Below are 24,928 nucleotides of genomic sequence, written 5' to 3'. Positions count from 1 at the left end.
TGCTCTTGTTGCCCAGGCTGCAGTGCAGTGGCACAATCTCATCTCACTGGAATGTCCACCTCCTGGTTTCAAGTGATTCTCCTGCCTCAGCCTCCCACGTAGTTGGGATTACAGGCATGCGCCACCACATCCGGCTAATTTTGTATTTTTAGTAGAGACGGGGTTTCTCCATGTTGGTCAGGCTGGTCTCAAACTCCCGACCTCAGGTGATCTGCTCGCCTCGGCCTCCCAAAATGCTGGTTTACAGGCATGAGCCACTGCACCCGGCTTGCTTTTCGTTTTTTTTTAAGAGAGACAGGGTCTTGCTTTGTCACCCAGACTGGAGTGCAGTGGTGTGATCACAGCTCACTGTAAACCTCAAAATCCTGGGCAAAGTGATCCTCCTGCCTCAGCCTCCTCAGTAGCTAAGACTGCAAGCATGTACCACCACACCTGGCTAATTTTGAAAATTTTTTTTAGAGATGCGGTCTCACTATGTTGCCCAGGCTGGTCTTGAACTCCTGGTCTCAAGTGCTCCTCTCATCTCAGCCTCCCAAAGTGCTGGGATTACAGATGTGAACCACTGTGCCTAGCCAGTTTACCATTTCTTAGCAATAGAGCATTGTTTCTTTTTTTTTTTTAATTTACTTTTTATTTTTATTTTTTTGAGATGGAGTCTTGCTCTGTTGCCCAGGCTGGAGTACAGAGGCGCGATCTTGGCTCACTGCAACCTCTGCTTCCCGGGTTCAAGCGATTCTCCTGCCTCAGCCCCCTGAGTAGCTGGGATTACAGGCATGCACCACCACAGCCGGCTAATTTTTGTATTTTTATTGGGGAGGAGGTTTCCTCATGTTGGCCAGGCTGGTCTCGAACTTCTGACCTCAGGGTGATCCGCCCACCTCAGCCTCCCAAAGTGCTGGGATTACAGGCATGAGCCACCGCACCCAGCCGAGTTTTGTTTTTTGTTTTTTGTGTTTTTTGAGACAGAGTCTCACTCTTGTTGCCCAGGCTGGAGTGCAATGGCGCGATCTCGGCTCACTGCAACCTCTGCCTCCCGGATTCAAGCGATTCTCCTGCCCCAGCCTCCCGAGTAGCTGAGATTATAGGTGCCTGCCACCGTGCCTGGCTAATTTTTTGTATTTTTTTAGTAGAGACGGGGTCATGTTGGTCAGGGAGTATTGTTTTTTAAGTAATATTCACTTAAAATGTTTTAGATTTTATAATATTCTGGTTTTCTTTAAATTAGAATGTCAAATTACGCACTTTTTATTTTCATTTGGATAGAAGGTATCTATGGAATGTAACTTCTTTTTTTTTTTTTTTTTTTTTTTTTTTTTGAGACGGAGTCTTACTCTGTCGCCCAGGCTGGAGTGCAGTGGCGCGATCTTGGCTCACTGCAAGCTCCGCCTCCTGGGTTCACGCCATTCTCCTGCCTCAGCCTCCCGAGTAGCTGGGACTACAGGCGCCTGCAACCATGCCCGGCTAATTTTTTGTATTTTTTAGTAGAGACGGGGTTTCACCGTGTTAGCCAGGACGGTCTCGATCTCCTGACCTCGTGATCCGCCCGCCTGGGCCTCCCAAAGTGCTGGGATTACAGGCGTGAGCCACCGCGCCCGGCCGGAATGTAACTTCTTAAAGTAAATGTTATCATTGTTGATATTGTATTGAAGTTTTCTCTGTGATATACCATATCCTATGGGCTGAAATTTCCAGCATCCCTTAGGGAGTGGAGGCCATCAGAGGAGACCTGCTATGGACCTGAAAGATTCCGCCCCAGGTCAGCCCTCCACTCCCCACCTCCCCACAATTTGAGAATGAGAGAGAACAGGAGTCAGGAGCAGGAGTGTTGGCCCCAGTAGACTCCAAGCAATGTTGGACATGATTCTGATTTGCTAAACACTGTGTAGATGTTTTTAAACAAAGTCCACTTAAAGTTACTGCCCTAATCAAGGAGTACTGGATTATAAAAACGTCTATAAATCTGAATTTGAGTATTTTTTCAAACAAAATTGTTAAACCAGAGGTGTTGCTTTTTTTTCTTGTCATCTCTTAGTCCTCAGTTAAATATACTAATAAGGAAAATGCACCAAAACTTTTGGCTAATAGTTGTGCTTTAACTTAATATTTGTTACTTCATAGAGACTCTGTTATGAAAAGCTTTGTATTCTGAATCACCGTACAGTTGTTCTTTGATCCTGTCAGTCAAATCTCATTTTTAGGGTCTTGACTAGGTTTTATGAAAGCCCAGTAAGCCAGTTTGCCCATAAGGCAGTCATCAGTCCTATTTCCTGATGCCACGTGACAGAAGGGGTCCATGTAGAATTTCGTTTCTTCCTGGAAGTCCCAAGGAAACCTACAAGTATTATGATAACTAGGAAGGAAACCTGCAAGTATTATGATGAACTGGGAAGGAAACCTGTAAGTATTATGATGAACTAGGTAGAACTACATGTCTCTCATGTGAAAGGCATCTCCCTCTGTTTAACAGGATGTGGGGAGTTTTAGGACAGGGAAGAAAGTGCTCAATTAGAAAGAATCAAAGACAGTTACTCTAGAGTGGAGCTGGCCTTCTAGTCCTCAAGACTGGGGAGCAGCAGTTGGGGCTCATTAGTGAAGAGTTTCATTTTTTTCATTTTCTGGACAGTGCTCTCCATGTTACTGAAGTCTTCTTTGTGGGTTGCTGGACCAGGAATATTAACCATTGCCTCTTGGCCCTCCTTGTTCTCAGGATTCCAGCTTTCCCTCCTGGCCAGAAATGTTCAGCCTGGACTCATTCAGAAAAGGTAAGACTGCAACTGTGCTTGTGACCTCATGCCCTTCCTTATTGGGATGGGCAGCTCTGAGGGCTGTGAAAGTCTCTCCCCAGTATGTAGTTTTGGCCCATTTCTTTGGGTGGTTTTCCAAAGTCCTTTCCTATAGCCTTCCTTTTGCATGGTGCTTATAATCTGTGCTAACCCTTGCCATCGCCTTTGCCATGCTTCCTCCTGGTGCTCCCTTCTGCGTACTCCCTGCTTATTAAAATCCTGTTTTTTTTTTCTGAGATGGAGTCTTACTTCTGTCGCCCAGGCTGGAGTGCAGTGGCACGATCTCGGTTCAGTGCAACCTCCGCCTCCTGGGTTGAAGCAATTCTCCTGCCTCAGCTTCCGTAGTAGCTGGGATTACAGGAATCGGCTGCCAAGCTCGGCTAATTCTTTTTTTTTTTAGTTGAGACGGGGTTTCACCATGTTGGCCAGGCTGGTCTCAAACTGTTGACCTCAAGTGATCCACCCACCTCGGCCTCCCAAAGTGCTGGAATTACAGGTGTGAGCCACCGTGCCTGGCCTCTAAAATCCTATTTTTCTAGGCTAGTATTTTATACCATCTCCTTCATGAACCTTTCCTAATTCTGTTGACCAAATGCAATCTTTCTCCAATCTTCCTCAGTACCATACCTGTTCGTTCTCATGGTTAGTCTATTCTGAATTAATCATTTTGTCACTAGATTGGAAGCTCCCTGTAGCCAGGGCCTGTTGTGTGCTTTTATCATGCATAGCACCTGGCCAGCATTTTGCACATAGTAGACCTCAGTAAACACTGGTGGAAGTGGATTGAGTCTGTATTAGGCTGTTCTTGCATTGGTATAAAAAAATACCTGAGACTGGGTAATTTATAAGAAAAGAGGTTTAATTGGCTCACATTTCTGCAGGGTGTATAGGAAACATGCTGCTGGCATCTGTTTGGCTTCTGGGGAGGACTCAGGGAGCTTTTACTCAGGGGCAGAAGGTGAAGCGGGAGCAGGCATGTCACATGGCAAAAATCAGGATCCAGGGAGAGAGTTGGGGAGGTGCCACACAATTTAAACAAGATTGGCTGGGCATGATGGCTCACGCCTGTAATCCCAGCACTTTGGGAGGCCAAGGTGGACGGATTGCCTGAACTCAGGAGTTCCAGACCAGGCTGGACAACACGGTGAAACCCCGTCTCTACTAGAATACAAAAAATTATCCAGGCGTGGCAGTGTGTGCCTATAGTCCCAGCTACTGGGAGGCTGAGGCAGGAGAATAGCTTTAACCCGGGAGGCAGAGGTTGCAGCGAGCTGAGATTACACCACTGCACTCCAGCCTGGGCAACAGAGCAAGACTCAGTCTCAAAAAAAAAAAAAAGCCATGTGTGGTGGTGGGCACCTGTAATCCCAGCTACTCGGGAGGCTGAGGCAGGAGAATTGCTTGAACCTGGGAGACGGGTTGCAGTGAGCTGAGATCGTGCCATTGCACTCCAGCCTGGGCAACAAGAGTGAGATGCCATCTCAAAAATAAATAAATAAATAAATAAAATAAACAAGATCTCATGAGAGGCTGGGCTCAGTGGCTCACGCCTGTAATCCCAGCACTTTGGGAGGCCAAAGTGGGCGGATCACTTGAGGTCAGGCATTTGAGACCAGCCTGGCCAACATGATGAGACCCCTGTCTCTACTAAAAATACAGAAAATTAGCCAGGTATGGTGGTGTGCGCCTGTATTCCCAGCTACTTGGGAGGCTGAGGCATGAGAATTGCTTGAACCCAGGAGGTGGAGGTTGTAGTGAGTCAAGATCGTGCCACTGCACTCCAGCCTGGGCGACAGGGCAAGAATCCATCTCAAAAAAAAAAAAAAAGATTTCATGAGCATTTACTCACTATCGCAAGGATAGCAGCAAGCCACGAGGCATCCACTCTATGACCCTTCAACAGCAGAGATTACATTTCTTTTTTTTTTTTTGAGACGGAGTCTCACTCTGTTGTTGCCCAGGCTGGAGTGCAGTGGCACGAGCTCGGCTCACTGCAACCTCTGCCTCCTGGGTTCAAGCAATTCTCCTGCCTCAGCCTCCCGAGTAGCTGGGACTACAGGCGTGCGCCACCACGCCTGGGTAATTTTTGTATTTTTAGTAGAGATGGGGTTTCGCCATATTGGCCAGGCTTGTCTCTAACTCCTGAGCTCAAGTGATTCGCCCGTCTCGGCCTCCCAAAGTGTTGGGATTACAGGCGTGAGCCACCGGCAGGAGATTACATTTCAACATGAGATTTGGGTAGGGACAAATATCCACACTATATCAAAGTCATTCTTACATTAGTGATCATAGAAACTCTGGCAAGTCTTGCTGGGCGCGGTGGCTCACGCCAGTAATCCCAGCACTTTGGGAGGCCGAGGCGGGCAGGTCACGAGGTCAGGAGATCGAGACCATCCTGGCCAATATGGTGAAACCCCGTCTCTACTAAAAATACAAAAAAAAAATTAGCCGGGTGCGATGGCGGGTGCCTGTAGTCCCAGCTACTCGGGAGGCTGAGGCAGGAGAATGGCGTGAACCCAGGGGGCAGAGCTTGCAGTGAGCCGAGATCACACCACTGCACTCTGGCCTGGGTGAAAGAGCGAGACTCCATCTCAAAAAAAAAAAAAAAAAAAAAAAAAGAAACTCTGGCAAGTCTTGAAATTAGTGCTCTACAGCAAACGGAGTGAGGGGGTTGCATAGGCAATGGCAGAATTGAGCCATGACAGGGCTTATAGGGTAGAGTTCACTGTGTGTTTATAGGAGGTAAAGTAGCTTGTGGGGACTTTAGGGGCCAGATCCTGAGAGCTTTGTATTTCTTAGAACATGACTTTTCTTCTTCAAGAGACTGAAGAGTAAAGGGCCTGTAGCCCGTGTTGAAGCTGATCCTGAGGCTTCTGTCTGAGGATATTTTACAAATAAATAAGAACCATAACAGAACGTCTATAACTGCTGATTAAACAGGTCTTCCTGATTGTGTCTTCTCTCTCTCTAAGTTGTGTTCCTCGAGGCCTGGGAAACCCCTGGCCAAGTGGTGCCCTGTGTAAACCATTGAATGGGGCCAGAAGGAGGGCTGGACGTACCAGGGCTCAGAGAGCAGCCTGTCCCTGTCTCCTTGTGTGTCTCCAGCCACTCCATCTGTTTTCATATTCTTTGAAAAAATTTATTTCAGTCATCCTCATCCTGGGCTTTTTTTTTTTTTTTTTGGCCAACTATATGTAAGAAGGAAAAAACTGAACTTGAGATTAGTGTGGGCAGCACATTTTTTTTTTTTTTTTTAGCTAAAATTAGCACTTTGTGTTTACTTACTAACTAGTGGGCTTTATTGTCTACCCACTTGTAAAAGGTCGATGAAAACAGGTTTTCTTATGGTGAGTGTCTCTGAATTAATAGTACTGATTTTGTAAAGAGATGGAAAGCCCAATAAAAATCATGATCCTCGGCTGAGCACGGTGGCTCACGCCTGTAATCCCAGCACTTTGGGAGGCTAAGGTGGGCAGACTACTTGACGTCAGGAGTTCGAGACCAGCCTGGCCAAAAACGGGGTGAAACCCCGTCTCTACTAAAAAAAAAAAAAATACAAAAATCAGCTGGGCGTGGTAGCAGTCACCTGTAATCCCAGCTACTCGGGAGGCTGAGGCAGCAAATCGCTCGAACCCGGGAGGCAGAGGTGGCAGTGAGCTGAGATCACACCACTGCACTCCAGCCTGGGTGACAGAGCGAGACTCTGTCTCAAAAAAAAAAAAAAAAAAGAAAAATTTTTTTTTTCTGTCTGGGGGCCGTGTCCCATGCCTGTAATCCCAGCACTTTGGGAGGCCAAAACAAGAAGATTGTTTGAGCCAGGAGTTTGAGAGCAGCCTGGACAGCATTGGGAGACCCTGTCTCTCTGTATTTTTAGCAAGCTCCACCTCCCGGATTCATGCCATTTTTCTGCCTCGGCCTCCCGAGTAGCTGGGACTACAGGCGCCAGCCACCACGCCTGGCTAATTTTTTGTATTTTTAGTGGAGATGGGGTTTCACCGTGTTAGCCAGGATGGTCTCAGTCTCCTGACCTCGTGATCCACCCACCTTGGCCTCCTAAAATGTTGGGATTACAGGCGTGAACCACCGCGCCCGGCCATTTTTTGTTAGTTTGTTTTGTTTTGTTTTATTCTGTATTTTTTTAAGAAATAAAAAAATAAATAAATAAAAATATATATATATTTTTGGTGGAAACAGGGTCTTCCTATGTTTCCCAAGCTGTTCTCAAACTCCTGGCTTCATGTAATCCTCCTCCCTTGGCCTCCCAAAGTGTTGGGACTACAGGTGTGAGCCACTGTGCTTGGCTTGAGTTTTCCTTTTACATGTTTCTTTGCTCTTCATCATGAAATTATGAGCTCCTACGGTGTCATGAACCTTGAGAGGAAATGTAAATTGATGTGAAAGTTGATGTGAAGCTTGAGGTTCCCGAGTTTGATTGACTGGGGCTTGAATCTGGCTTTCGCTAATACTAGCAAGGTGTTAACTTACCTGATCCCGTTTCCTACCTGCTATCTTCAGGACTACAGTGAAGATATTAGAGCTGAAATATAGGAAAAGCACCTGGCTGTGGTCGGTGCTCAACCCTTACTCTTGGGCATGGTATGCCTTTGATAAATACTGGAGAGCTATAGCCTTGCCTCAGCATGCAGTGTGCTGTGAGGCTGCATGATTGAGCACCTGCTGTATAGGAGACACTAGGGTGAAGAGAGCTCTATTTCAGAGATGCTTCTTGGTACTCTGGAGCTTATAGCCTCAATAGGATGGGCCATTTGATGGTTCTGATGGAAACAGCTATAGCAATTCCATGCAGCATTGTGGATGGTGGCCCACTGGGTCTTGTGGCTAGCTACCATCTTCTCATTATGTAATTTAACAAAGCTGTTGGCGAGAATGCCCATGTTCCTGGTAAGTTACTTGTTACTGCCCTTGCCAGCATCTTAACTCAGCTGTCTGATTTATTACCTGTAATGCCATCAGACTCAGGCTACAAAGAGCAAGCTGAACAATAAAAAAGAGCAAACAAAAAAAAAAAGAAAAAAAGAGCAAGCTGAGTCTTTCACAGCCAGCACAAAACTTTGAAAAATACTGGATCAATAGCAAGAATGTGCATTTTCTCTCCAGGTACATGGTCAGAAGTGGGCTCAGTGAAGTTATGGGATTGTAAAAACTCTCTCCCAATTGCTGAAAATGCTTAATGAGATAATAACTAATCATTGAATCATTTATTCTTTTTTTTTTTTCAATCCAGCATCCCTGGATGTGAATGAGGACCCTCCTTAAACAGGAATGGAGAGGTTGAGCTGGTCATTTCCAACCTTAGCTTCAAGGCAGAACTGGAATTAGTTTCAAAATAAACCTTGATCCTAGGCACTTAGTTCTAGAAGATCCTACAAGCACGTCTGCTGTAACCCTATGTATGTTTTCTGTAAAATCACATACCTATAAAATAAAAAGAAAAAAATCACACATCTATAATATTATAAGAGAGCTTATGGGAAAAATAGAATTGGGCCAATGCAACTGCAGCTTTGTGACCAAAATATGACAAAAACAATTATTGGTGCTTGGGAAGATGCTTTGGACCACCTAGACAGGCAGCTCAGGGTGATGTGATGCTGCAAATGTACAAAGAGCCGTCTTCTTTTTTTTTTTGAGACGGAGTCTTGTTCTGTGGCCAGGCTGGAATGCAATGGCACGATCTCAGCTCACTGCACCCTCTGCCTCCCGGGTTCAAGTGATTCTCGTGCCTCAGCCTCCTGAGTAGCTGGGACTACAGGCACACGCCACCACGCCCTGCCAATTTTTGTATTTTTAGTAGAGACGGGGTTTCACCATGTTGGCCAGGATGGTCTCGATCTCTTGACCTCGTGATCCACTGGCCTCAGCCTCCCAAAGTGCTGGGATTATAGGCGTGAGCCACCGCGCCGGGCTACAAAGAGCCTTCTAATGCGAGCAGAGCTGGCAGTTACCGAGGAAGCCCAGGTGGAGGTGGAGTTCTGAAACAGCCACTGTGGTAAAGGAGTGTGTGCAGCTGGGACTGTGGGGGAGGAGGGTTGGAGTGCAGGACTTGCTTCCCCCCCAACATTTTGTTGTGAAAAATTTCAAAAATACTGAAACATTGAAGAAATTGTATAGTGAACACCTTTGTATCTACCACCTTGATTCTCTATAGGTATAGGCACTCAATTTTAATAAAAAAAAAAATAGCTGAAAGGGCTTTTTCTTTCCTGCTGAAGATTATAATTCTACTCCTGCTTTTTCAGATCCTTTGCCTTCAGAATTTTTTGAAACAAGAGTCATGTTTTACTGATATCTTTCTCCTCTTTACCAATTGTATATGAGTCAATTTGCATTCCACAAATGAACATCTTTGTAGAACAGGTGGTTTCTCAAGCTTCAGGTGTGTGTGGCCATCTCTGCTCCCCTTCTACCCCATTTACTATACTGAAACCAGGGGGCAAAGAGAGCAAAGAGTGCATGCATTTCTCCCAGCCCCCAGACTAGTGACTCTCTGAATGTCACCATTTAGGTGGTTTAAAAGGACCTTAAGCCTTCCTTACCCATGTATTTCCACCTTCCCGTGGAAGACTCAGTGAGTGTCTTAATTTTCGTTCATGTACCTCAAGTTTTTGGGACTTCTTAGAAATGTACTTTCTGGTTACTAATAAGTAGCATTTAGCCCCCAAATGAATGGAAGTATTTGGAATGGCAGGTTGTTCTCTTTTAGAAAGAGGGAGAAGGCTGGTAAGCGTGGGTCTGGTTTTAGCTCTCAAGCTGGACCCACATAGTCCAGTCGTCCCTCTCTTGCCCAGCTCTTGGAGGGAAAGAATGATTTGAGATTTGGTGGCTGAGGTAGCCATCCGGGGAACCCATAGCAAAGGCGTAGGTAGCTACCATAAGAAGCAGACACGTGGTGCTTTTGAGTTGACGTAGTACCAAGGCTTTCAGCTTTCTCCTGTTCTCCTGTCACATTCTCACAACTTAAGACTAAGAGAAGTATATAGGATGGGTGTTAACCTCATAGCGGGTAGCTAAGGGAACAGGAAGAGTTTGAGGGCTCTCTCTAAGGCTGTCACGTATCACATCATATGAGACGCTTGCCTTCTTCCTGTGTGGGGTTGTTAGTGCTGTTCCTCAGAACCTGTGGCTGCTCCCAGCACTGTCCAGCAGCCCTGTTGCCCAGAGCTCCTCACGGATGCTCTGAGTGAGTCAGTTCAGGGGTCTGTGACTGTGAGGGGTGAGAACATGTCGCCCTGATGCCCTCTCTCTTTCCCCAGATCGGGCCCAGCACAGGCAGCGTCAGTGCAAACTTCCCCCACCCCGCCTTCCACCCATGTGTGTCAACCCTGCCCCAGGAGGGACCATCTCTCGAGGTAAGGGAGGAGTCTTGCCTCCAGCAACAGCTTGGTCCAGGGTCTGTGGGGAGGTGGGTGGCAACGGGAGCCCTGGTGCCAGGGCCACAGGCCTCCAGAAAGCGAGTGAGGAAGGGTGGGGTTAGCAGAGCTATTGGAGCCCTGAGGGAGAAATTACTTGGAAAAGTCTGGATTTTTTCATGATCCTTGGACTCATGGCCTGCACCCTGCAGTCTTCTTGGGCCTCCTTGTGTGGCCTGGACTAAAGCCTAGGCTCAGTTTGGGTGGTTCTCTCAGCACCAGCATGGAGAATCCGCAGGGCTTGGGGCATCGAGGCTCCTAGAAGTCCCTGATCAGGTGGCTCAGAGAGCAGGGTGCTTGTAGCAGGGCTGGAACAGACAGCCCTGACTCAACCCTAGTGCTTTCCATCTTGGAGGCTTTGGAGATACACACAGATCACTTTCCTGTCTCCCATGTGGCACCTCAAAGCACTTTACTGACATTAAAATGTGCCTCTCAGTCCACTTGGCAAGGTAGGCTGTCCTTTTGATTGGGGAGAATGTTAGAGCACCAGGTAAGTGGCAGCTTACCTCAGGCCCTACCAGTACCCAGGGATGGCACCAGGGATAGGACCCAGGGAAGCATCGCTGCACATGAGCGCCTCCTCTTCTCCCTCAGACTTATTAATATACCTTTTCCAGGCCTGCTAAGGCCAGTGCTCCTGGAAGCCTTTTTGTCCTAATAGCTGCTCTTTTCTGCCCCATAGGCTGCCTGTTCACACCCCTCTACCTAGCAGAAGGAGCCCTGTTTTAGGTCATAGAGTCATTTTCTCATCTAGAGACAGCATGTCTACTCTAGGGTCTGTCTGTAAAGTGCTTTGAAGGTCAAGAGCTCAGGAGGAGTGTGGGGAACACAGAGCACCTCAGTTTCTGCAGCCCATGCTGCTGCTGCGTCCCAGGCAGTTTTCACACTCCTGCTGCCGTGGCCCTGACTACTGACAGCAGGATAGAAATGAGTACTTCTAGCCCCCTGACCATTTGACTTAGGTTTTAAAGAAATGCCACCCCCCTACCGTTACCAAAACAAGAGTTGATTGCCCTTTTTTTTTTCTTTCTTAAAATGCCCTGTAACTCGAAAAGGCTGAACGTTAACATTTCCAACATGGCAGGTGAGTGGCTCTGAGAGTGTCAGATGTGCTTTGGCTAAGCTTGAAGACGGTTAGTCGGGGTTAACCAGGCAGTTGGCTAGGCAGTGCCTTCTTGAGCACACGTGGAAGAGAACACTGATCGCGGGATGGGCAGTTGCTGCCTCTGGGGCAGACCCACAAGTGCTATGCTCTCTTCCCCAGAGGAGTGCAGACCCCGAGCCTGGTGGTCTCTCCTCACAGCTGCGCCTCCAGGAGGCATCCGTGGGTATGTGCATTTTGCCTTCTCTCTCTCAGCTGGAAGCAACAGCCCTCTTGGCCTGCAGATAGCAATCAGGCCTCTCCCCTGTGCTTTCTAGCTCCTTAGAGGCTTCACTGGTGCTCCTGCCCTTAAGGAGATGTGTTGCAGCAACAGTCTCTCTGGTGTTTATATAAGGAAAACAGTGCACAGAAAATGGTGGCCATTTATATCGATCACAGTACTCAGCAGAATCAGATTTGGAACTGAAAAAAAATGATCACCTCCCTACTTCCTTGACCCCCCTTCCTCCACTGCCAATGTCTTCCCAAGGCTTCCTTGCAGGGTAAGGGGTGAGTACATCAAGAAACTCACCTCTGGCTGTCCCCTGTCACTCGGCCCCACCTACTCAGATTTGAGACACAGAAAGCACCGTGGGATGACACTTCTGGCAGGATCTTGGGGGCCACAAACTGATCTTTCCTGTCCATTGCCTCAAATAGATGTGTGCCCTCTTCTTGATGTGGTGGTTTACGTCAAGAGACTTGTGGCTGGCCGGGCATGGTGGCTTACGCCTGTAATCTCAGAATTTTGGGAGGCTGAGGTGGGTGGATCATCTGAGGCCAGGAGTTCGAGACCAGCCTGGCCAACATGGTGAAACCCCGTCTCTACTAAACATACAAAAAATTAGCTGGGCGTGGTGGTGCATGCCTGTAATCCCAGCTACTTAGGAGGCTGAGGCAGGAGAATTCCTTGAACGCAGGAGGCGGGTGTTGCAGTGAGCTGAGATCGCACCACTACACTCTAGCCTGGGCAACACAGCGAGACTCCGTCTCAAAAAAAAAAAAGAGACCTATGGCTTATGTGGAAGGGGAAGCCATGAGGACGGATGACCTGGTAGGGCAGTCGGGTGCCCACCTGGCTCCTGTAGCTCCTCTTACCCGTCTCCTTGCCAGCCAAGTGGATCCTTTCTTGCCATTTTGACCACGTGTAATATATCTAAATATGGTTGGGTAAGTTGCCAAAATATAGGCTGAGACCCCTGGTTTCTTTAGGTGTTGGTGGTCCCTTCCACTGTCCCTCCAGAAGTTCTCTGCTCTGCCCCAAAGCCTGAACTATCTTGGGCTTCCTCTTGTTGCCTTTTTCTGGGGCCTCCAAAGTATAGGTTCCTAAAGCATTCTCCCATGTATTCAGCAGATCCTTTACGCCTTAATTCTGTGCTGCTAGATGTAGTTGTTTAGCACATGTAGTACCAGATGTCATCCCCGATCCAGAAGTGGATAGAGAGATTGCTGAGCCAGTAAACGCTTTCTTTTTTCAGAACTTCCCTCCTTTTTCACAGGGAAAGGAAGCAACTTTCTCTCCTCCAAGAATACAGAGGAGGCTTAATGTTGGTGTAAAGAAAGGGGTGCATGCCTAAGGCTCTCTCTTTTTTTTTTTTTTGGCCTTTGTTTTATTTCTTCTAACTTTCTATTTTTATTTATTTGTTTATTTATTTGTGAGATGGAGTCTCGCTCTGTCACCCAGGCTGGAATGTGGTGGCATGATGTCGGCTCACTGCAACCTCTGCCTCCTGGATTCATGTGATTCTTGTGCCTCAGCCTCCCTGGTAGCCGGAACTACAGGCATGCACGAGCATGCCCAGCTGATTTTTTTGTATTTTTAGTAGAGACGGGGTTTCACCATTTTGCCCAGGCTGGTCTCCAACTCCTGGGCTCAAGTGATTCGCCTGCCTCAGCCTCCCAAAGTGCTGGGATTACAGGTATGAGCCACCGTGCCTGGTCTTTTTCCTAACTTTCTTTTCTCTTTTTTTGACGGAGTTTCGCTCTTGTTGCCCAGGTGGGAGCACAATGGCGCGATCTTGGCTCACTGCAACCTCCGCTTCCTGGGTTCAAGTGATTCTCTTGCCCCAGCCCCCCGAGTAGTTGGGAATACAGGCATGTGCCACTATGCCTGGCTAATTTTTTGTATTTTTTTAGTAGAGATGGGGTTTCTCCATGTTGGTCAGGCTGGTCTCAAACTCCTGACCTCAGGCAATCTGGCCACCTTGGCTTCCCAAAGTGTTGAGATTACAGGCATGAGCCACCGTGCCCGGCCCTTTTTTCTAACTTTCTTTAAGGTCCTCTACTGATTGATTGATTGATTGAGATGGAGTCTCACTCTTGTCCAGGCTAGAGTTCAATGGTGCAATCTCGGCTCACTGCAACCTTCCTCCTGGGTTCGAGCCATTCTCCTGCCACGGCCTCTTGAGTAGCTGGGATTACAGGCACCCACCACCATGCCCAGAGCTAATTTCTGTATTTTTAGTAGAGATGGAGTTTCACCACGTTGGCCAGGCTGGCCTTGAACTCCTGACCTCAGGTGATCCACCCACCTCGGCCTCCCAAAGTACTGGGATGACAGGCATGAGCCACCACACCCGGTCTTTAAGGTCCTTTAGAGGAGGAGTTGACAATCTTTTTTTTGTAATCATCAGGTAATAAATATTTTATGCTGTGTCGGGCATATGCTGTTGCAGTTATTTGACTCTGCCATTATAGAATGAAAGCAGTCATAGATAATGGCAAATAACATAATAGAATAACATAGTAAATGAGCGTGGCTCTGTTCCAATAAAACTTTCTAACAACAGGCAGGGGTCTGGATTTGGTCTGCAGGCTGTAGTTTGCCAACTCCTGCTCTAGACCAGTGAGGAGAAGATCGCAGAAGCAGAAGAGTTCCAAGAGCTGCTGTAAAGAGTTGCCCTTATCTTACAAGAGTCAGTGAGGTTTGTGGAGGTGAAATACTTGCTCAGGGTGACTCTTGCTGTTAGAACCCGGTTGAAATAAATGAATAGGAAAAGGGGACTGCATTAGTCCATTTTCATGCTGCTGATAAAGACATACCCAAGACTGGGTAATTTATAAAGAAAAAGAGGTTTAATGGATTCACAGTTCCATGTGGCTGGAGAGGCCTCACAACCATGGTTAGAGGAAAAAGGCACATCTTACATGGTGGCAGACAAGAGAGAAAGACAGAGCCAAGTGAAAGGGGTTTTCCCAGCCGGGCATGGTGGCCCATGCCTGTAATCCCAGCACTTTGGGAGGCTGAGGTGGGTGGATCATGAGGTCAGGAGTTCAAGACCAGCCTGGCCAATATGGTGAAACCCTGTCTCTACTAAAAATACAAAAATTAGCTGGGCATGGTGGCGTGTACCTGTAGTCCCAGCTGCTTGGGAGACTGAGGCAGGAGAATCGCTTGAACCCAGGAAGTGGAGGTTGCAGTAAGCCGAGATCGTGCCAGTGCATTCCAGCCTGGGTGACAGAACAAGACTCCATCTCAAAAAAATAAAAATAAAAAATAAAAAAGGCCAGGCACAGTGGCCCACGCCTGTAATCCCAGCACTTTGGGAGGCCAAGGCAGGCGAATCATGAGGTCAGGAGATCGAGACCATCCTGGCTAACACATTGAAACCCTGTCTCTACTAAAAATACAAAAAATTATCCGGGTGTGGTGGCGGGCACCTGTAGTCCCAGCTACTCGGGAGGCTGAGCCAGGAGAATGGTGTGAACCTGGGAGGTGGAGCTTGCAGTGAGCCGAGATTGCACCACTGCACTCCAGCCTGGGCAACAGAGCGAGACTCTGTCTCAAAAATAAATAAATAAATAAATAAATAAATAAATGAAAGGAGTTTTCCCCTTATTAAACCATCAGATCTCTTGAGACTTACTCACTACTATGAGAACAATATGGGAGAAACTGCCCCCATGATTCAATGACCTCCCAACCAGGTCCCTCCCATGACACATGGGAATTATGGGGGCTACAATTCAAGATGAAATTTGGGTGGGGACACAACCAAACCAAGGACAAAGACCCCCCTGGGAACAAACTAGTTGGCTGGCATCCCTGGATTTTTTTTTTTTTTTTTTCTTTTTCTTTTTGAGACAGAGTCTCACTCTGTCGCCAGGCTGGAGTGCAGTGGCGCAATCTCGGCTCACTGCAACCTCTGCCTCCCGGGTTCAAGCAATTCTCCTGCCTCAGCCTCCCGAGTAGCTGGGACTACAGGCGTGTGCCACCACGCCCAGCTAATTTTTGTATTTTTAGTAGAGATGGGGTTTTACCGTGTTGGCCAGGATGGTCTTGATCCCCTGACCTCATGATCCACCCACCTCAGCCTCCCAGAGTGCTGGGATTACAGGCATGAGCCACTGCGCCTGGCTGATTTTTTTTTAACATAAAAATCTAAACATCTGTTCAACACAGGTGTTGTAAACTAGAAAAAATAGTATAATGAACCCGCAAGTACCTGCCACCCAGCTTCAACAATTAACTCATGGCCAGTGTTGCTTTGTGTATAGCTCTTCATTTTGGTTTCTTTAGAGGCAAATCTAAGAAATCATGGCATTTCAGCCTTATGCCAAATGGCTGTCAGAACAGAGTGCTATCCTGAGGGCTTCCTCAAGTGCCATAAAGGGCTTGGGTCCTGCTGTCCAGGTGGGGCCTCTCTGTCTAGACTGTTGTCTCCTTCAGCTTTCAGATACCATTTTCTTTTCCTTTTTTTTTTTTTTTTTTGAAATGGAGGCTTGCTCTGTCACCCAGGCTGAAGTGCAGTGGCGTGATCTTGGCTTACTGCAACCTCCGCCTCCTGGGTTCAAGCGATTCTCCTGCCTCAGCCTCCCGAGTAGCTGGATTACAGGCGTGCGACACTATGCCCGGCTAATTTTTGTATTTTTAGTAGAGATGGGGTTTCGCCATGTTGGCCAGGATGGTCTCGAACTGCTGACCTCAGGTGATCTGCCTGTCTCAGCCTCCCAAAGTGCTGGGATTACAGGCGTGAGCCACTGCGCCTGGCGAGGAACAGCACTTTCACTGCTGGACTTTACGCTGGACCAGCTCAATTCTTGGCAGTTTCCAAAGTTGGGTGTTTTCACCTTCCCCTCCAGCCCTGGGGATTAAATCTGTTTCTGCTTATGTTGAAGAGGTCTTCCTTGGCCTGGCTCCAGATTTTCTTTTTCGTTTTTTAAACTTTTAATAGAGTTGGGGTTTCACTATGCTGCCCAGAATGGTCTCAAAATCCTGGGCTCAAGGGACCCATCCGCCTCAACCTCCCAAAGTGTTGGGATTACAGGCATGAGCCACCGCGCCCGGCCCTGGATCCAGATCTTCACCAGGTTTACTTTGTAAGCCATTAAATAAGATGGGGCTGCCAATTTGCCAGAGGCACGTGAGAGGTAGTTAGTAACAATTGGTAGGACCTAGAGGGAACTAACTTTGCTTCCTTAGATGACATTGAGCTAAGGCCTAGCATTATTTTCCCCCCAAAAGCCTCATTCCATCTTCCTGCCTCCCATCCACATGACTGCTGGTTTAGATTTGCTGGAGAGTGAGCTCTGAAGGGCCGCGCCGAGCCAACCTACTGAAGGCCCAGGGCTGTCGTGAGCGAGGAGGACGGGCTGCGGATGCCCTCGCCTAGGCTTGGGCCTCGGGTCCGCCCAGCCCGCAGGGGGCGCGCGGCGCTCGGGCCGGCCGCTCCCGTTCTCTTCGTCCGGTCCTTGCCGCGCACAGGCCTCGAGGTCGGCGGGAGCACGATGGCGGCCGCTAGGAGACTCATGGCGCTGGCCGCCGGCATCTCTCCGCGCCTGCAGCCGCTGGGTCCCCGCGCTGCTGGGCGACAGGGTCGCTCGCGCGGCTTCTCTTCAAGCTGCGCCCACCCCGACCACACCAAGGAGGCCGCCGAGGCCGAGTCAGGGATGGCCCCCGGCGGGCCTGGGGAAGGCGACGGAAGCTTGGTGAACGGTGAGGGCATCGGCGGGGAGGGCGGTCCGCAGCGCCCTTGACTCCTGGGATGGCAGAGCTAGGGGCGCGGGCCGAAATCGGGCCTGGCGGCCGGGGGTCCTCTCTTCCATAGTGGCCAAGTTCGCCATCCGTCGGCGGGCAGCGGCCTTGCTGTTTGTGAAGCTTAGCGTGGCACAGGCTCGAATGGACTCTTAGAGTACCTGCTCCCGGCAAGAATAGGTAAGAGGTGCGAGACCTCGAGGGAGTGGGGAAAACGAGTAAAAGTCCAACTCCTGCCAGGATGAGTGGCCAAGGGCTAGAGCTTCTAGCGACAAGCATGCCCTCACCAGTGTGAGAAATAGCCCAAAGTAACTTCTGGGACATCAGGATCTCAAATAGAGACAGAATGACTGCTCTGGTGGATTCCAGCTTTGTGCCTCCCAAATAGTGCAGAGAATAAAACTGTTGAAAGCATTAAGGATGGGTAGAGAGCGCCAGCCTCCACCAACCTTATCGAGCTGAAGGTGGGGGCGGGGTGGTGGTCTCAGTGCAGCTCTATTGTTAAACCAGTGGGTGTAATGGGCTACTCGAAGTTGGGTCCCTTTGTGACCAACCCCCCCGCCTCCCCCGGCCAAGTCCACTTAGATATGGTTTCTTAACTGCTTGACTCTTAGTTGCTTTACAAGTTACCGCTTAGAGGGAGACAGGATCAGGTGTCCTCCGTCCTGGCCACTTGACACAGGAGTCTGTCCCAAGGAAACAGTCTCAAACCAGGCAGCAGAGTTACATCAGAACGCTTGGAAGCACTTTTTGAAAATATAGAGTCGCCTCCAACATCGCTCCCATTCTCAGGTCCCCTGTGGGGAGCTGGATGTCCATGCGGTGAAAAAGCTCCCCAGGTGATCAGTGTACACGCAGGTGCACATGTGCATATATACAGCTCCTTTTGGAGCTGCCAGAGGCTACAGTGGAGAATGATATGGCCCCCCATGTTCCTAGCAGACCTCTTCATGACCTGGTTAAGCCTTGTGTCTGGTACAAGCTTACCCTAGGTAGATATCTCTTCCCTTTCTGCTCTGGGATTAATCCAAAAAACAAGTGAAAAGAAGCGAGGTACCTCTCATGGTATCTGATGCATCGATTTTCCCCTTGATTCCAGAGAACTTGGGGGAGGAGTAATTCATGCCTGCTCAGATGTAGAGGTTTCCTTTTTTTTTTTTTGAGATGGAGTTTCACTCTTGTTGCCAAGGCTGGAGTGCAGTGGCGCGATCTTGCCTCACTACAACCTCCGCCTCCCAGGTTCAAGCGATTCTCCTGCTTCAGCCTCCCAAGTAGCTGGAACTATAGGCGCCTGCCACCAGGCCTGGCTAATTTTTTGTATTTTTAGTAGAGACGAGGTTTCACTATGTTGGCCAGGTTGTCGAACTCCTGACCTTGTGATCCACCCGCTTTGGCCTCCCAAAGTGCTGGGATTACAGGCATGAGCCACCACGCCCAGCCAGATGTAGAGGTCTTTAATCAGTCCCCACACATAGTTTCGTTCTGTGGGAGTCTTTTGCAGTGTGCTTAGATACGGTTGAGAGCTGGGGCCTGGTATTCAGCATCTGGATCTCATCACTTGAGATACATGGGGCCAGATCTCTCTTGTGTGTGTCTTATTTTAGGAAGAGCCTTGCATTGTCTTGATCTCCAGTTTGTGTGTGTGGTGGATTTTTGTTTTTGTATTTTTTGCTTGCTTGTTTGTTTAGTGTCTTCTTTCAGACATCAGACTAGGGGGGTTTATTGACCAACCAGGCTTTTGTAGGTGATGTATGAAATCAGGAGGTTGGGTGGGGAAGAGGATGCTGGTAGGATCCCTTCTGTGGTGTGTGGGTCACTGGCCCTTCTTCAGGAGATGGTTATTCAAGTGGGTCTGGCCCCACTCTTCCCTGTAAACCCTGAAGTCATTCCTCTTTTCTTTTCCAAGATGCTCCTGGGTGGTTTGGGGTCATGAGCCAACATCCTCAGAATCCAGCCCAGGGTTGCCCTGATACACACCCCATGGAGTTTTTAAAAGAAAAAGAACAACTGTAATGCTTTTGTTCTTATTTTCTTAGCTTCTAGGGACCTATTAAAAGAGTTCCCACAGCCCAAAAATCTTCTCAACAGTGTGATTGGAAGAGCCCTCGGCATCTCACATGCAAAAGACAAACTAGTCTACGTGCACACAAATGGACCGAAGAAAAAGGTAACTCTGCTGGTGGCAAGGAAAAACATTGGTATGACTCAGAAAGGAGGCTGTTTGTCCTTTCTCTCTTAGGTTTGTTTGTCAAGGAGGCCATAGAATGGGTTTCCTGAATTAAAATGGTCAGCAGAGACTCAGAGCAAAGCTAGGTTTGAAGAAGAGCCAGAATACACATGGCTGGTTTAGGGAAGGGGAACACAGGGCAAATGAGGTGCCATCTTATCTAAGACAGGCGCCTATACGGATCCTTGGTTTTTGCCCCCATCGACTACGGACTGCAGAGGGTTAGAGTTGATGATAATTCTTGCCCTTAGAGTCTTATAGATTCTGGAACCATAGAAGCATGCCGGTAAACCATTTTGGATGATTTTTTAACATTTATTTTATTTATTTTTGTAGAGACAGAGTCAGAGTCTCTCTGTCACCCAGGCTGGAGTGCAGTGGCGCAATCATAACTCACAGTAACCTCAAACTCCTGGGATCAAGTGATCCTCCCGCCTCAGCCTCCAAAGTAGCTGGGATTACAGACAGGTGCCACCACACTCGGCTAATTTTTTTGTATTTTTTGTAGAGACGGGTTCTTGCTATGTTGCTCAGGGTGGTCTCAAACCCCTTGGTTCAAGGGATCCTCCCTCCTTAGCCTCCCAAAATGCTGGGAGCCACCACTGCTCTCAGTCTGGATGATTTTTAAAGATAAAGATGGGGCCTGGTTGTAGTGGTTCATGCCTGTAATCCCAGCACTTTAGGAGGCGGAGTAGGGAGGATCCCTTGAGCCCAGGGGTTTGGGACCAGCCTGGGCAACATACTGAGACCCCATTTCTACAAAAAATGAAAAAGTTACTCAGGCATTGTGGTGCAGGCCTGTAGTCCCAGCTACTAGGGAAGCTGAGATGAGGGGATTGCTTGAGCCCAGAAGGTTGAGGCTGCAGTGAGCTGTGATCGCGCAACTGCACTCCAGCCTGGGCAACAGCATGAGATCCTGTACCCCACAAAAAAAAAAAAGATGAGGCCAGGCGCGGTGGCTCATGCCTGTAATTCCAGCACTTTGGGAGGCCGAGGCGGGCGGATCACGAGGTCAGGAGATCGAGACCATCCTGGCTAACATGGTGAAACCCCATCTCTACTAAAAGTACAAAAAATTAGCTGGGTGTGGTGGCGGGCGCCTGTAGTCCCAACTACTTGGGAGGCTGAGGCAGGAGAATGGTGTGAACCCGGGAGGCAGAGCTTGCAGTGAGCCGAGATCGTGCCACTGCACTCCAGCCTGGGCGACAGTGCAAGACTCTGTCTCAAGAAAAAAAAAAAAAAAAAAAGATGAAGTTGGATCCCAGCTTGGCCTCTGGCTAGAACATGGCACCTTGAAGAAGCAAAACAACTTGGGGTAGAACAGATGGTTTCACAGTGAGACAGTTAGAGCCTTATAAGGAGTTAATGATGGAATTGGGGTTCTGTCCTCTGTTCTCAACTCTGAACCTAAGCACATTGCTGCTGTGAGGTCTGCTGCTGTGAGGTCTACCACTGTTTATTCTCCATGTAATTTGCAACAACTCTGTAGTCTGGAGTGGCAAGACCTCTGATTTCTCTCTTCTCTTCCCCAGAAAGTCACACTGCACATAAAGTGGCCCAAGAGCGTGGAGGTAGAAGGCTATGGCAGCAAGAAGATTGATGCTGAGCGGCAGGCTGCAGCTGCGGCCTGCCAGCTGTTCAAGGTGACCCTCCCTCAGTGAAAGCCACTCAGACCTTCCTCCTGGGAAACTCCTTGCCCTTTGTTTTTATTGGTAGAGGTTGGCCCATTGTTCTACCACTCACCTGTCCTGAGCCCTTCCCACTTCCTGATTCCTTTCTTACTGTTCAGCCAATGAGATATATATATATATATTTTTTTTTTTCCTTTGAGTCAGAGTTTCACTCTGTTGCCCAGGCTGGAGTGCAGTGATGCGATCTTGGCTCACTGCAACCTCCACTTCCAGGGTTCAAGTGATTCTCCTGCCTCAGCCTCCTGAGTAGCTGGGATTACAGGTGGCCACCACCACACCTGGCTAATATTTGTATTTTTAGTAGAGAGGGGGTTTCACCCTGTTGGCCAGGCTGGTCTTGAACTCCTGACCTCAAGTGATCCACCTGCCTAGGCCTCTCAAAGTGTTGGGATTACAGGCTTGAGCTCGTAATCTATTTTCTGTGGTTTTAAAAACCGCCCGGCCTATTTTCTGTGGTTTTAAAAACTACAGAGAGGAACTACTTTATGAAAAACTTCCGACACACAGCGTGATGGATATATTTCCATGTTGGTTTCTGTTTTTCTTTTCTCATCATTTCATGTAGGTTTTTCTCTATAGCAATGTAGTCCTGTCTTACTTTTTTTAATTTTTAAATTTTTTTAAATTTTTGTTTGAGACGGAGTCTCGCTCTGTTGCCTGGGCTGGAGAGCAGTGGCGCGATCTCAGCTCACTGCAAGCTCCGCCTCCCGGGTTCACGCCATTCTCCTGCCTCAGCCTCCCAAGTAGCTAGGACTACAGGCACCCGCCACCATGCCCGGCTAATTTTTGTATTTTTAGTAGAGATGGGGTTTCACCTTGTTAGCCAGGATGGTCTCAATCTCCTGACTTCGTGATCTGCCTACCTTGGCCTCCGAAAGTGCTGGGATTACAGGCATGAGCCACCACGCCTGGCTAACTTTTTTTTTAATTTTTAAAAATATTTTCATTTTTAGGCCGGGCACGGTGGCTCACGCCTGTATTCCCAGCACTTTGGGAGGCCGAGGTGGGCAGATCACGAGGTCAGGAGCTCAAGACCAGCCTGACCAACATGGTGAAATCCTGTCTCTACTAAAAATACAAAAATTAGGTGGGCATGGTGGCGGGCACCTGTAATCCCAGCTACTCGGGAGGCTGAGGCAGGAGAATCATTTGAACCTGGGAGGTGGAGGTTGCAGTGAGCCGAGATCACACCATTGCACTCCAGCCTGGGCAACAGGATGAGACTCCGTCACAAAAAAAATAATAATAATTTTTTTCATTTTTAGTAGAGACGAGGTCTCACTATGTTGCTCAGGCTGGTCTCTAACTCCTGGCCTCAAACAATCCTCCTGCCTCCACCTCCCAAAGTGCTGGGTTTACAGACATGCGGCACCGTGCCTGGCTCTAATTTTTTTTGAGACAGGGTCTTGCTCTGTTGCCCAGACTGGAGTGCAGTGGCGTGATCATGGCTCACTGCAACCTCGATCTCCCAGGCTCAAGCCATCCTCCCACCTCAGCCTCCCCAGTAGCTGGGACTGCAGGCCTCGCCACCATGCCTGGCTAATGTTTTTGTATTTTTTGTAGAGATGGGATTTTTCCATGTTGCCCAGGCTGGTCTCAAACTCCTGGTCTCAAGCAATCCTCCCACCTCAGCCTCGCAAAGTGCTGGGATTACAGGTGTGAACCACCGCACCCGGCCAGGTTCCTAAGTCTTCATCTCTGCTCTGACAAGAAAAAGCCACAGGATGTGTATTCCCTCAGCTTCTCTTCTACTCATGGTCTCCAGGATTTTACTGTTCCTTCTCTTTCCTGCATTTGAAGAGGAAGGTCCCTGTTGCTATTCTGGGCCCCCATAGTACCCATCTCTTTTCTCTGTTCCTGTAATGGTCCATTGCTATAAAGGAATACATGAGACTGGGTAATGTATTAAAGAAAAAAAGGGGGTTTATTTGTCTGACAGTTCCGCAGACTGTACAAGAAGCCTGGTGCCAGCATCTGCTTGACTTCTGGTGAGGCCTCAGGAAGTCACGGTGGAAGGGAAGGGGAGCTGGTGTGTCCCACAGCAAGAGAGAAGCTACAGTCTTTGAAACAACTAGCTCCTGTGTAAACTAACAGGGCAAGAACTCATTCATTACTGTGGGGAGGGCATCAAGCCGTTCCTGAGAGATCTGCCCCCATGACCCAAACACCTCCCGCCAGGCCCACCTTTGTCACTGGGGATCACATTTTGGCATGAGATGTGGAGGGGCAGATACCCAAACTGTAATAGTGCCCTTTTCTGTGTCTCTTCTGCATCTCCTCTCTTGCCCTTTTGTTTAATTTTCAGATTTTTCCTCTTCTGGTTCTTTTCTATAGGCCTCAAAAATACTCAGTGCTCTGATTTTTTCCCTTGGCTCTGATCCACTGCAAACAGCTCTCTGTGCTTGTATTTTCTCCACTCTGCTGACTTGGCCATCTTCGTTCATGTCCTCTAGTTACTTTTTTTTTTTTTTTTTAAATAGAGATGGGGTCTTACTATATTGCTGAGGCTGGTTTTGAACTCCTGGGTTCAAGCCATCCTCCCGCCTCAGCCTCCCAAAGTGCTAGGATGACAGGCATGAGCCACTGCACCCAGCCTATGTGTATTTTACTCAATTTAAAACATAGAAAAAAAAAGGCTTTAGTGGACCACTCTAAATACTTTTCCTTGTTGCACACTTTAGGTATTTAGTTTTCTCTCTGAAGGCCTTTTCCTTTTTCTTTTTCTTTTTTTTTTATTCCTCTCTCTCATCGTCTTGGCATTTTCCTTATTGTTGAACCTTGAACTATTCTTAATGAATGGTTATATCTGGAGGGGCTGATAAAATGATCCATTTTATGTTAACTTGAGAGCCAGTTAATATCTTTTTTTTTTTTTTAATAGAGACAGGGTCTTACTCTGTTGCCCAGGCTGGTCTCTAATTCCTGGGCTGAAGCGATCCTTCTGCCTCGGCCTCCCAAAGTGCTGGGATTACAGGTGTGCGCTGACTGCCTGGCCTCTGTGTACCTCTGTATCCCCACAGTGCTCTGTAGCCTTGGCACTGCCATGCATTTCGTCCTCAGCCACTGGAAGACCTCTGCTTCTCTTTTCTCTCTAGGTCACTCTCAAGTACCTTTTCCTCTTCCACCCTCTAAAACATCTTGATTGATTGATTGAGATGGGGTCTAGCTATGTTGTCTAGGCAGGTCTTGAACTCCAGAGCTCCTGCCTCAGCTCCCAGGTAGCTGGGATTACAGGCACACACAACCATGCCCAGCTAATTTTCTTTCCTCCATGGAGAATCTTGTCTCTTATAGGTTCAACCATTCTCTGTGTGTTTAATGTCTCGAAAATATCCATCTCCCATAGGGTAGGTCTACCTCAGTGATTCTCAACCATGGATGATTTTGTTCCTCATGGAACATCTAATTCTTTTTTTTTTCTTTTTGAGACAGGATCTCACTCTGTTGTCCAGGCTGGAGTACAGTGGTGCAGTCTCAGCTCACTGCAACCTCTGGCTCATGGGCTTAAGTGATCCTCCCACCTCAGCCTCCCAAGTAGCTGGGACTACAGGTGTGTGCCACCATGCTCAGTTAATGTTTTTATATTTTTGGTAGAGACAGGGTTTTGCCATGTTGGCCAGGCTGGTCTCAAACTCCTAAGCTCAAGCAGTCTGCCTGCCTTGGCCTCCCAAAGTGCTGG

At 48.3% G+C, this 24,928-nt stretch overlaps 1 protein-coding gene across 6 annotated transcripts in view; it reads left to right on the top strand.

Moving 5' to 3' along the window:
- The window catches only part of DHX30 (DExH-box helicase 30), a 76,154-nt gene that overhangs the window by 34,124 nt on the left and 17,102 nt on the right, over positions 1-24,928 (top strand). For 3 of the 6 annotated variants that reach the window (XM_063661200.1, XM_054481865.2, XM_054481866.1), the window contains 4 exons: positions 2,708-2,762; positions 10,058-10,153; positions 19,368-19,498; positions 21,091-21,201. In XM_063661200.1, coding sequence (XP_063517270.1) covers positions 2,735-2,762; positions 10,058-10,153; positions 19,368-19,498; positions 21,091-21,201 — 366 coding nt within the window. In that variant the 5' untranslated portion in view covers positions 2,708-2,734. Of the gene's footprint in view, positions 1-2,707; positions 2,763-10,057; positions 10,154-11,271; positions 11,301-16,872; positions 17,293-17,356; positions 17,512-19,367; positions 19,499-21,090; positions 21,202-24,928 lie in introns of those variants that run through there. The other 3 variants (XM_054481868.1, XM_054481864.1, XM_054481869.2) reach the window with 3 other exon arrangements.

This window comes from Pongo pygmaeus, chromosome 2 (assembly GCF_028885625.2).
Source record: "Pongo pygmaeus isolate AG05252 chromosome 2, NHGRI_mPonPyg2-v2.0_pri, whole genome shotgun sequence".
NCBI classification, from domain to species: domain Eukaryota; kingdom Metazoa; phylum Chordata; class Mammalia; order Primates; family Hominidae; genus Pongo; species Pongo pygmaeus.
This window is presented reverse-complemented; position numbering and strand designations above follow the sequence as displayed.